Source organism: Leptomonas pyrrhocoris, assembly GCF_001293395.1.
Source record: "Leptomonas pyrrhocoris isolate H10 chromosome Unknown, whole genome shotgun sequence".
In the NCBI taxonomy this organism is placed as follows: domain Eukaryota; phylum Euglenozoa; class Kinetoplastea; order Trypanosomatida; family Trypanosomatidae; genus Leptomonas; species Leptomonas pyrrhocoris.
Window position 1 is genome coordinate 251,676 of NW_015438378.1, and position 10,412 is coordinate 262,087.

Here is a 10,412-nt window from a genome sequence, read left to right on the forward strand (position 1 = left end):
TTGCTTCCTGACGTTCTCCCCCCTCCGTGCGCTGCTCGACGCCGCGCGTAGCTCTGCGCGCCGCCAACTGCAGGCCCGGCGGGCCGTACGGCCGGTGCCTGGCGTACATGGCAGCTCCCCTGCTCTTGCGTGCTTGGGCTGCGCCTTCACGCAGCAGCGTGCGCGACTGCCCGTGCCGGTGGCGCGACGCGTCTCCCTCGTGGACGCAGCCCCGCGCCTTGACTCCCGCGACTCTCCTCTTCTCCTCCCACCCCGCACCTCACTCCTCTCGATATGCGCGTGCGCTCCCGCTCCGCTGCGTCTGCGTCCACCCCGCCCACCAATAACGCACACGCCAACGCAGCTTTCTCTCACACCTCCATAACACGTCTCCGCTCGTCCATCTCTCGCTAACCACCACACCCCCGTCAACACAACAGACACCATGTCCGCCGACAACAAGCTGATCTTCCTGGAGAAGGCCGCCGTCTTTGGGTCGGGTGCCTTCGGCACTGCCCTCGCCATGGTTCTCTCCAAGAAGTGCAAGCAGGTCAACGTGTGGCACATGAACCAGAAGGAGGCCGCCCTCGTCAACGAGAAGCACGAGAACGTGCTCTTCCTCAAGGGCGTCCCCCTCGCCAAGAACGTCAAGTTCACCGCCGACGTGGACGAGACCTACAAGGGTGCCGGCGCGATCCTCTTCGTGATCCCCACGCAGTTCATGCGCGGCTTCCTGAAGGCGCACGGGGCGAAGCTGCTGTCGTACGTCAAGGCGAACAAGGTGCCCGTGGTGGTGTGCTCCAAGGGCATCGAGCGCTCGTCCCTCCTCTTCCCGGAGCAGATCCTCAGCGAGTTCTTCCCCGGCGTCTCCCTCTCCGTGCTGGCCGGTCCCAGCTTCGCGGCGGAGGTGGCACGCGGCGTGTTCACCTGCGTCAGCGTGTGCAACCGCAACATCGACGAGGCGCGCCAGCTGCAGCGCATCATGACCACGGCCGACCACAGCTTCCTGTGCTTCGCCACCACCGACACGGCGGGCTCGGAGGTGGCCAGCGCCATGAAGAACGTGCTCGCCATCGGCTCCGGCATTGCCTCCGGTCTCGGCATGGGGCTTGACGCCCGCGCCGCCCTGATCGCCCGCGGTCTGCTGGAGATCCGCGACGTGACGAAGGCGCTGGGCGGCGACGGCGCCGCCGTGTTCGGCCTCCCCGGCCTCGGCGACCTGCTGCTGACCTGCTCGTCGGAGCTGTCGCGCAACTTCACCGTGGGCAAGCGGCTCGGCCAGGGCGAGACCCTGGACCACATCCAGAAGACCAGCAAGGCGGTCGCCGAGGGCGTCTTCACGGCGGACCCGCTGATGCGCCTTGCGGCGAAGCTGAAGGTGGAGCTGCCCATCTGCTCCCTCATCCACCGCGTCGTGGCTGGCCAACTGACGCCGCGCGACGCCGTGACACAGCTGATCTCCCGCGACGTCCGCGACGAGGGCCTGCCGAAGCTCTTCAACTTCCACAAGACCACCTCCAGCCTGTAGTCCGCGTGGCGGCCGAGTAACTGTCGTGGTGTGGCCCACGAGACGCGCACCTGGTCGAGCAGCAGTGTTTGCGAGGCACGTGCCGTGTCGGGTGAGGGGGCCATGACGGGAGGAGAGGTCGGACAGCTCGCTTCCCCCGGCTCTCGTGGGCCACCGCCACTCTAACTAGTAACGTATTAGGCTCTCGTTTTGTTTTGATTTCTTTTCTCCCGCCTCGCGTTCTCTTTGTGCGGTCACTGGGGCGTCGCAGCGGGGCTGTGCGTCCCGTGCTGCGACGGCGGGCGTCTTCCTCGCCCTCCGCCCCCCACTCGGCGGCTCCTTTGACCAACCCAAGAGACACGCGCCGCGGGCCTCAAAATCGGCGCGTTGCGCACCGTGCCCGGCTTCCTCACGCCTCTCCGTGACGCCCGCAGCCGCTCACGCTTCACAAAGTTACTGGTTCGACCGGCACGTCACGGTGCAGCGCGTGAGGCAGAGCCGCCACGTACGGCGCAAAGCGCACATGCTGGTGCAAAAATTAAACATCTTTCTTCCTTCTTGTTTCCGTCACACATCTGTAAATGCTGAGCAGTCGTTCGTTTCCTCGATACACGCACACACGCAAGCACGCACGTACGCCCACTACGCCCCCGACAAGCGACTCGTCTGTGCTTCGTCTCTCACGTTTCCTTGTTTCGTTTATTGTCCTTCACTCCCCGCGCCGCGGCTTCGTGCCACGCAAACGCTCCGGGAGGCGGCGGCGGTGCCTGTTGTGGGACGTCTGCGCAGCTGTGGACAGTTTTTCGCTTCAAAACCACTCAAAATGTTCTCGCCCGTTCGTTATATTACTCCTACCAGTAACGGTGTCGCGGTCTGTGCCCTTCCGTCGTGGTGTTTTTTGCGTGCGTCCCTATACGGTTTCCAACGCAGTCGAAGTGCCGTGAGCGCGACTGTTGTGTTTTCCACCTCCGTTCCGTATGTGTTCCCGCTCCCTCCCTCTCTCGGGGAGGCTGCGCACCTTCAACTCCCCGCATTGCTTCCTGACGTTCTCCCCCCTCCGTGCGCTGCTCGACGCCGCGCGTAGCTCTGCGCGCCGCCAACTGCAGGCCCGGCGGGCCGTACGGCCGGTGCCTGGCGTACATGGCAGCTCCCCTGCTCTTGCGTGCTTGGGCTGCGCCTTCACGCAGCAGCGTGCGCGACTGCCCGTGCCGGTGGCGCGACGCGTCTCCCTCGTGGACGCAGCCCCGCGCCTTGACTCCCGCGACTCTCCTCTTCTCCTCCCACCCCGCACCTCACTCCTCTCGATATGCGCGTGCGCTCCCGCTCCGCTGCGTCTGCGTCCACCCCGCCCACCAATAACGCACACGCCAACGCAGCTTTCTCTCACACCTCCATAACACGTCTCCGCTCGTCCATCTCTCGCTAACCACCACACCCCCGTCAACACAACAGACACCATGTCCGCCGACAACAAGCTGATCTTCCTGGAGAAGGCCGCCGTCTTTGGGTCGGGTGCCTTCGGCACTGCCCTCGCCATGGTTCTCTCCAAGAAGTGCAAGCAGGTCAACGTGTGGCACATGAACCAGAAGGAGGCCGCCCTCGTCAACGAGAAGCACGAGAACGTGCTCTTCCTCAAGGGCGTCCCCCTCGCCAAGAACGTCAAGTTCACCGCCGACGTGGACGAGACCTACAAGGGTGCCGGCGCGATCCTCTTCGTGATCCCCACGCAGTTCATGCGCGGCTTCCTGAAGGCGCACGGGGCGAAGCTGCTGTCGTACGTCAAGGCGAACAAGGTGCCCGTGGTGGTGTGCTCCAAGGGCATCGAGCGCTCGTCCCTCCTCTTCCCGGAGCAGATCCTCAGCGAGTTCTTCCCCGGCGTCTCCCTCTCCGTGCTGGCCGGTCCCAGCTTCGCGGCGGAGGTGGCACGCGGCGTGTTCACCTGCGTCAGCGTGTGCAACCGCAACATCGACGAGGCGCGCCAGCTGCAGCGCATCATGACCACGGCCGACCACAGCTTCCTGTGCTTCGCCACCACCGACACGGCGGGCTCGGAGGTGGCCAGCGCCATGAAGAACGTGCTCGCCATCGGCTCCGGCATTGCCTCCGGTCTCGGCATGGGGCTTGACGCCCGCGCCGCCCTGATCGCCCGCGGTCTGCTGGAGATCCGCGACGTGACGAAGGCGCTGGGCGGCGACGGCGCCGCCGTGTTCGGCCTCCCCGGCCTCGGCGACCTGCTGCTGACCTGCTCGTCGGAGCTGTCGCGCAACTTCACCGTGGGCAAGCGGCTCGGCCAGGGCGAGACCCTGGACCACATCCAGAAGACCAGCAAGGCGGTCGCCGAGGGCGTCTTCACGGCGGACCCGCTGATGCGCCTTGCGGCGAAGCTGAAGGTGGAGCTGCCCATCTGCTCCCTCATCCACCGCGTCGTGGCTGGCCAACTGACGCCGCGCGACGCCGTGACACAGCTGATCTCCCGCGACGTCCGCGACGAGGGCCTGCCGAAGCTCTTCAACTTCCACAAGACCACCTCCAGCCTGTAGTCCGCGTGGCGGCCGAGTAACTGTCGTGGTGTGGCCCACGAGACGCGCACCTGGTCGAGCAGCAGTGTTTGCGAGGCACGTGCCGTGTCGGGTGAGGGGGCCATGACGGGAGGAGAGGTCGGACAGCTCGCTTCCCCCGGCTCTCGTGGGCCACCGCCACTCTAACTAGTAACGTATTAGGCTCTCGTTTTGTTTTGATTTCTTTTCTCCCGCCTCGCGTTCTCTTTGTGCGGTCACTGGGGCGTCGCAGCGGGGCTGTGCGTCCCGTGCTGCGACGGCGGGCGTCTTCCTCGCCCTCCGCCCCCCACTCGGCGGCTCCTTTGACCAACCCAAGAGACACGCGCCGCGGGCCTCAAAATCGGCGCGTTGCGCACCGTGCCCGGCTTCCTCACGCCTCTCCGTGACGCCCGCAGCCGCTCACGCTTCACAAAGTTACTGGTTCGACCGGCACGTCACGGTGCAGCGCGTGAGGCAGAGCCGCCACGTACGGCGCAAAGCGCACATGCTGGTGCAAAAATTAAACATCTTTCTTCCTTCTTGTTTCCGTCACACATCTGTAAATGCTGAGCAGTCGTTCGTTTCCTCGATACACGCACACACGCAAGCACGCACGTACGCCCACTACGCCCCCGACAAGCGACTCGTCTGTGCTTCGTCTCTCACGTTTCCTTGTTTCGTTTATTGTCCTTCACTCCCCGCGCCGCGGCTTCGTGCCACGCAAACGCTCCGGGAGGCGGCGGCGGTGCCTGTTGTGGGACGTCTGCGCAGCTGTGGACAGTTTTTCGCTTCAAAACCACTCAAAATGTTCTCGCCCGTTCGTTATATTACTCCTACCAGTAACGGTGTCGCGGTCTGTGCCCTTCCGTCGTGGTGTTTTTTGCGTGCGTCCCTATACGGTTTCCAACGCAGTCGAAGTGCCGTGAGCGCGACTGTTGTGTTTTCCACCTCCGTTCCGTATGTGTTCCCGCTCCCTCCCTCTCTCGGGGAGGCTGCGCACCTTCAACTCCCCGCATTGCTTCCTGACGTTCTCCCCCCTCCGTGCGCTGCTCGACGCCGCGCGTAGCTCTGCGCGCCGCCAACTGCAGGCCCGGCGGGCCGTACGGCCGGTGCCTGGCGTACATGGCAGCTCCCCTGCTCTTGCGTGCTTGGGCTGCGCCTTCACGCAGCAGCGTGCGCGACTGCCCGTGCCGGTGGCGCGACGCGTCTCCCTCGTGGACGCAGCCCCGCGCCTTGACTCCCGCGACTCTCCTCTTCTCCTCCCACCCCGCACCTCACTCCTCTCGATATGCGCGTGCGCTCCCGCTCCGCTGCGTCTGCGTCCACCCCGCCCACCAATAACGCACACGCCAACGCAGCTTTCTCTCACACCTCCATAACACGTCTCCGCTCGTCCATCTCTCGCTAACCACCACACCCCCGTCAACACAACAGACACCATGTCCGCCGACAACAAGCTGATCTTCCTGGAGAAGGCCGCCGTCTTTGGGTCGGGTGCCTTCGGCACTGCCCTCGCCATGGTTCTCTCCAAGAAGTGCAAGCAGGTCAACGTGTGGCACATGAACCAGAAGGAGGCCGCCCTCGTCAACGAGAAGCACGAGAACGTGCTCTTCCTCAAGGGCGTCCCCCTCGCCAAGAACGTCAAGTTCACCGCCGACGTGGACGAGACCTACAAGGGTGCCGGCGCGATCCTCTTCGTGATCCCCACGCAGTTCATGCGCGGCTTCCTGAAGGCGCACGGGGCGAAGCTGCTGTCGTACGTCAAGGCGAACAAGGTGCCCGTGGTGGTGTGCTCCAAGGGCATCGAGCGCTCGTCCCTCCTCTTCCCGGAGCAGATCCTCAGCGAGTTCTTCCCCGGCGTCTCCCTCTCCGTGCTGGCCGGTCCCAGCTTCGCGGCGGAGGTGGCACGCGGCGTGTTCACCTGCGTCAGCGTGTGCAACCGCAACATCGACGAGGCGCGCCAGCTGCAGCGCATCATGACCACGGCCGACCACAGCTTCCTGTGCTTCGCCACCACCGACACGGCGGGCTCGGAGGTGGCCAGCGCCATGAAGAACGTGCTCGCCATCGGCTCCGGCATTGCCTCCGGTCTCGGCATGGGGCTTGACGCCCGCGCCGCCCTGATCGCCCGCGGTCTGCTGGAGATCCGCGACGTGACGAAGGCGCTGGGCGGCGACGGCGCCGCCGTGTTCGGCCTCCCCGGCCTCGGCGACCTGCTGCTGACCTGCTCGTCGGAGCTGTCGCGCAACTTCACCGTGGGCAAGCGGCTCGGCCAGGGCGAGACCCTGGACCACATCCAGAAGACCAGCAAGGCGGTCGCCGAGGGCGTCTTCACGGCGGACCCGCTGATGCGCCTTGCGGCGAAGCTGAAGGTGGAGCTGCCCATCTGCTCCCTCATCCACCGCGTCGTGGCTGGCCAACTGACGCCGCGCGACGCCGTGACACAGCTGATCTCCCGCGACGTCCGCGACGAGGGCCTGCCGAAGCTCTTCAACTTCCACAAGACCACCTCCAGCCTGTAGTCCGCGTGGCGGCCGAGTAACTGTCGTGGTGTGGCCCACGAGACGCGCACCTGGTCGAGCAGCAGTGTTTGCGAGGCACGTGCCGTGTCGGGTGAGGGGGCCATGACGGGAGGAGAGGTCGGACAGCTCGCTTCCCCCGGCTCTCGTGGGCCACCGCCACTCTAACTAGTAACGTATTAGGCTCTCGTTTTGTTTTGATTTCTTTTCTCCCGCCTCGCGTTCTCTTTGTGCGGTCACTGGGGCGTCGCAGCGGGGCTGTGCGTCCCGTGCTGCGACGGCGGGCGTCTTCCTCGCCCTCCGCCCCCCACTCGGCGGCTCCTTTGACCAACCCAAGAGACACGCGCCGCGGGCCTCAAAATCGGCGCGTTGCGCACCGTGCCCGGCTTCCTCACGCCTCTCCGTGACGCCCGCAGCCGCTCACGCTTCACAAAGTTACTGGTTCGACCGGCACGTCACGGTGCAGCGCGTGAGGCAGAGCCGCCACGTACGGCGCAAAGCGCACATGCTGGTGCAAAAATTAAACATCTTTCTTCCTTCTTGTTTCCGTCACACATCTGTAAATGCTGAGCAGTCGTTCGTTTCCTCGATACACGCACACACGCAAGCACGCACGTACGCCCACTACGCCCCCGACAAGCGACTCGTCTGTGCTTCGTCTCTCACGTTTCCTTGTTTCGTTTATTGTCCTTCACTCCCCGCGCCGCGGCTTCGTGCCACGCAAACGCTCCGGGAGGCGGCGGCGGTGCCTGTTGTGGGACGTCTGCGCAGCTGTGGACAGTTTTTCGCTTCAAAACCACTCAAAATGTTCTCGCCCGTTCGTTATATTACTCCTACCAGTAACGGTGTCGCGGTCTGTGCCCTTCCGTCGTGGTGTTTTTTGCGTGCGTCCCTATACGGTTTCCAACGCAGTCGAAGTGCCGTGAGCGCGACTGTTGTGTTTTCCACCTCCGTTCCGTATGTGTTCCCGCTCCCTCCCTCTCTCGGGGAGGCTGCGCACCTTCAACTCCCCGCATTGCTTCCTGACGTTCTCCCCCCTCCGTGCGCTGCTCGACGCCGCGCGTAGCTCTGCGCGCCGCCAACTGCAGGCCCGGCGGGCCGTACGGCCGGTGCCTGGCGTACATGGCAGCTCCCCTGCTCTTGCGTGCTTGGGCTGCGCCTTCACGCAGCAGCGTGCGCGACTGCCCGTGCCGGTGGCGCGACGCGTCTCCCTCGTGGACGCAGCCCCGCGCCTTGACTCCCGCGACTCTCCTCTTCTCCTCCCACCCCGCACCTCACTCCTCTCGATATGCGCGTGCGCTCCCGCTCCGCTGCGTCTGCGTCCACCCCGCCCACCAATAACGCACACGCCAACGCAGCTTTCTCTCACACCTCCATAACACGTCTCCGCTCGTCCATCTCTCGCTAACCACCACACCCCCGTCAACACAACAGACACCATGTCCGCCGACAACAAGCTGATCTTCCTGGAGAAGGCCGCCGTCTTTGGGTCGGGTGCCTTCGGCACTGCCCTCGCCATGGTTCTCTCCAAGAAGTGCAAGCAGGTCAACGTGTGGCACATGAACCAGAAGGAGGCCGCCCTCGTCAACGAGAAGCACGAGAACGTGCTCTTCCTCAAGGGCGTCCCCCTCGCCAAGAACGTCAAGTTCACCGCCGACGTGGACGAGACCTACAAGGGTGCCGGCGCGATCCTCTTCGTGATCCCCACGCAGTTCATGCGCGGCTTCCTGAAGGCGCACGGGGCGAAGCTGCTGTCGTACGTCAAGGCGAACAAGGTGCCCGTGGTGGTGTGCTCCAAGGGCATCGAGCGCTCGTCCCTCCTCTTCCCGGAGCAGATCCTCAGCGAGTTCTTCCCCGGCGTCTCCCTCTCCGTGCTGGCCGGTCCCAGCTTCGCGGCGGAGGTGGCACGCGGCGTGTTCACCTGCGTCAGCGTGTGCAACCGCAACATCGACGAGGCGCGCCAGCTGCAGCGCATCATGACCACGGCCGACCACAGCTTCCTGTGCTTCGCCACCACCGACACGGCGGGCTCGGAGGTGGCCAGCGCCATGAAGAACGTGCTCGCCATCGGCTCCGGCATTGCCTCCGGTCTCGGCATGGGGCTTGACGCCCGCGCCGCCCTGATCGCCCGCGGTCTGCTGGAGATCCGCGACGTGACGAAGGCGCTGGGCGGCGACGGCGCCGCCGTGTTCGGCCTCCCCGGCCTCGGCGACCTGCTGCTGACCTGCTCGTCGGAGCTGTCGCGCAACTTCACCGTGGGCAAGCGGCTCGGCCAGGGCGAGACCCTGGACCACATCCAGAAGACCAGCAAGGCGGTCGCCGAGGGCGTCTTCACGGCGGACCCGCTGATGCGCCTTGCGGCGAAGCTGAAGGTGGAGCTGCCCATCTGCTCCCTCATCCACCGCGTCGTGGCTGGCCAACTGACGCCGCGCGACGCCGTGACACAGCTGATCTCCCGCGACGTCCGCGACGAGGGCCTGCCGAAGCTCTTCAACGCAGGAAATACACCTTCGAAACTCTGATGGGCTCTGGTCTCTGGTTCTCCTTTACTATTTAGCACCTACGTTCTGTTGCTTTTCATGATGCTGTTCGCCGTCCTGTGCGTGTTGTCTCCGCGCGCACACCGGTGGCGTTGAGTTCTTTTAAGCATTGTTTTTTGCTATTCAATGATTTCCTTCTCTCTGCGGGAACAGTCATACACGTTCCATGGAAGGTACCTCACGCCGAGTGATGCGCAGCATCAGCAGGTGACGAGCAACTTCTCACCGTTGTGTTTTGGATTTCTTCTGCCTTTACTTCGGTTATCTATTTAGTTTTATTATTATTACTGTTGTCGTTGTTGCTGTGGTTCGTGGTCTGCACTGCATGTGTTGTCTTGGGGGGGTAGGCCTCGCGGAGTGTCCTCCTCCTCCGTAGTGCGTAGGTGTGTCTGTGTGTGCCGCAGGACCGCGTGTGTATGGATGGGCGTTGCCGAGCCAATACACCGACTCACCTGTGTGGGTACGTCCACTTGCGTTTTACTGTTGCTGAGTATCTCTTTCCTTTGGATCTTTTTACTTGTTTCTTTCTTTCTCCATTTGTAGCACGCAAAGCTCCGCGTCGAGCGTGGGCGTCGTTTGCTTCCTTCTTCTTTCTCTCTATCAACTATCTACACAGAAGTTTGTTTGTACTGACGTTTCTCCTTGACCCGCTTTTCCAGCGTTCCTCACGTGCATCGTGAGGGGTGATGGCAGACTCACCCAACGCAGTCTCCTTTGCACCAGCGTGTGTGCGGTGGAGTACGCAACCCTTTGTTCGACCTCCTTTTATTGGCTAGCGAACCCACATACCAGGTTTCAGAGGCCGCTGAGAGGCAGGAGGGCAACGCGCTTGCTAACGAGATCGGTGGAAACTCGGCTATTCCTTTTGGCGCTGGACCCATACATCCTAAGAAACGCTGATGATGCACACGCAGTGTGATGCCTACGCTTCTTATTCGACATATATCTGTATTCCCGCCACCTCTCGTGGGGGGCGGTTGCGCTGTTGTCTAGGCAAGTATCTCATTGGGTGGCGGTGTGTGTGCACGGATGTGGATGCAGGGGCAAGCACGCGGCACACCCAACGAGAAACCGGCCTAGACAACAGCTTGTATACATGGCGCCCCAAGGCAACTTCGCACGGTTCAAAAGATATCATTCCCAAAAATGAAGAGCAAGGAAGCTGTTGTTGTGAGAACACAAAAACTGCTCCCACGACTCAAGTCGCGGAGCCTCCGTCGATGCGGGCGCGCGCCGGATGATTCCAAAACAAGGACGCGTGTCGATCTTCAACGCTGCACGCTTTGGCTCTCGCCCGCTTCCCAGGCGCCCTGCGGAACATGTCTTTCAC

The 10,412-nt window shown here is 63.4% G+C and overlaps 4 protein-coding genes across 4 annotated transcripts; all 4 read left to right on the forward strand.

Annotated features, from left to right (window-relative positions):
• Positions 1 to 341: 341 nt before the first annotated feature.
• ABB37_08118 (putative mitochondrial glycerol-3-phosphate dehydrogenase [NAD ], glycosomal (GPD)) lies at positions 342 to 2,508 on the forward strand. The gene has a single exon (XM_015807006.1). The coding sequence runs from the start codon at positions 425 to 427 to the stop codon at positions 1,505 to 1,507; it is 1,083 nt and encodes a 360-aa protein (XP_015654401.1). The 5' UTR covers positions 342 to 424; the 3' UTR covers positions 1,508 to 2,508.
• A 352-nt stretch (positions 2,509 to 2,860) lies between these two features.
• Positions 2,861 to 4,026, forward strand: ABB37_08119 (putative mitochondrial glycerol-3-phosphate dehydrogenase [NAD ], glycosomal (GPD); the record flags this gene model as incomplete). The annotated part of the gene is made up of 1 exon (XM_015807007.1): positions 2,861 to 4,026. The coding sequence occupies exon 1, from the start codon at positions 2,944 to 2,946 to the stop codon at positions 4,024 to 4,026; it is 1,083 nt and encodes a 360-aa protein (XP_015654402.1). The 5' UTR covers positions 2,861 to 2,943.
• A 1,353-nt stretch (positions 4,027 to 5,379) lies between these two features.
• ABB37_08120 (putative mitochondrial glycerol-3-phosphate dehydrogenase [NAD ], glycosomal (GPD)) lies at positions 5,380 to 7,546 on the forward strand. Its single transcript, XM_015807008.1, has one exon. The coding sequence runs from the start codon at positions 5,463 to 5,465 to the stop codon at positions 6,543 to 6,545; it is 1,083 nt and encodes a 360-aa protein (XP_015654403.1). The 5' UTR covers positions 5,380 to 5,462; the 3' UTR covers positions 6,546 to 7,546.
• Positions 7,547 to 7,898: 352 nt separating this feature from the next.
• ABB37_08121 (putative mitochondrial glycerol-3-phosphate dehydrogenase [NAD ], glycosomal (GPD)) lies at positions 7,899 to 9,064 on the forward strand (the record flags this gene model as incomplete). Its single annotated transcript, XM_015807009.1, has 1 exon — positions 7,899 to 9,064. Exon 1 carries the CDS (start codon positions 7,982 to 7,984, stop codon positions 9,062 to 9,064), a length of 1,083 nt encoding a protein of 360 aa, XP_015654404.1. The 5' UTR covers positions 7,899 to 7,981.
• Positions 9,065 to 10,412: the final 1,348 nt, after the last annotated feature.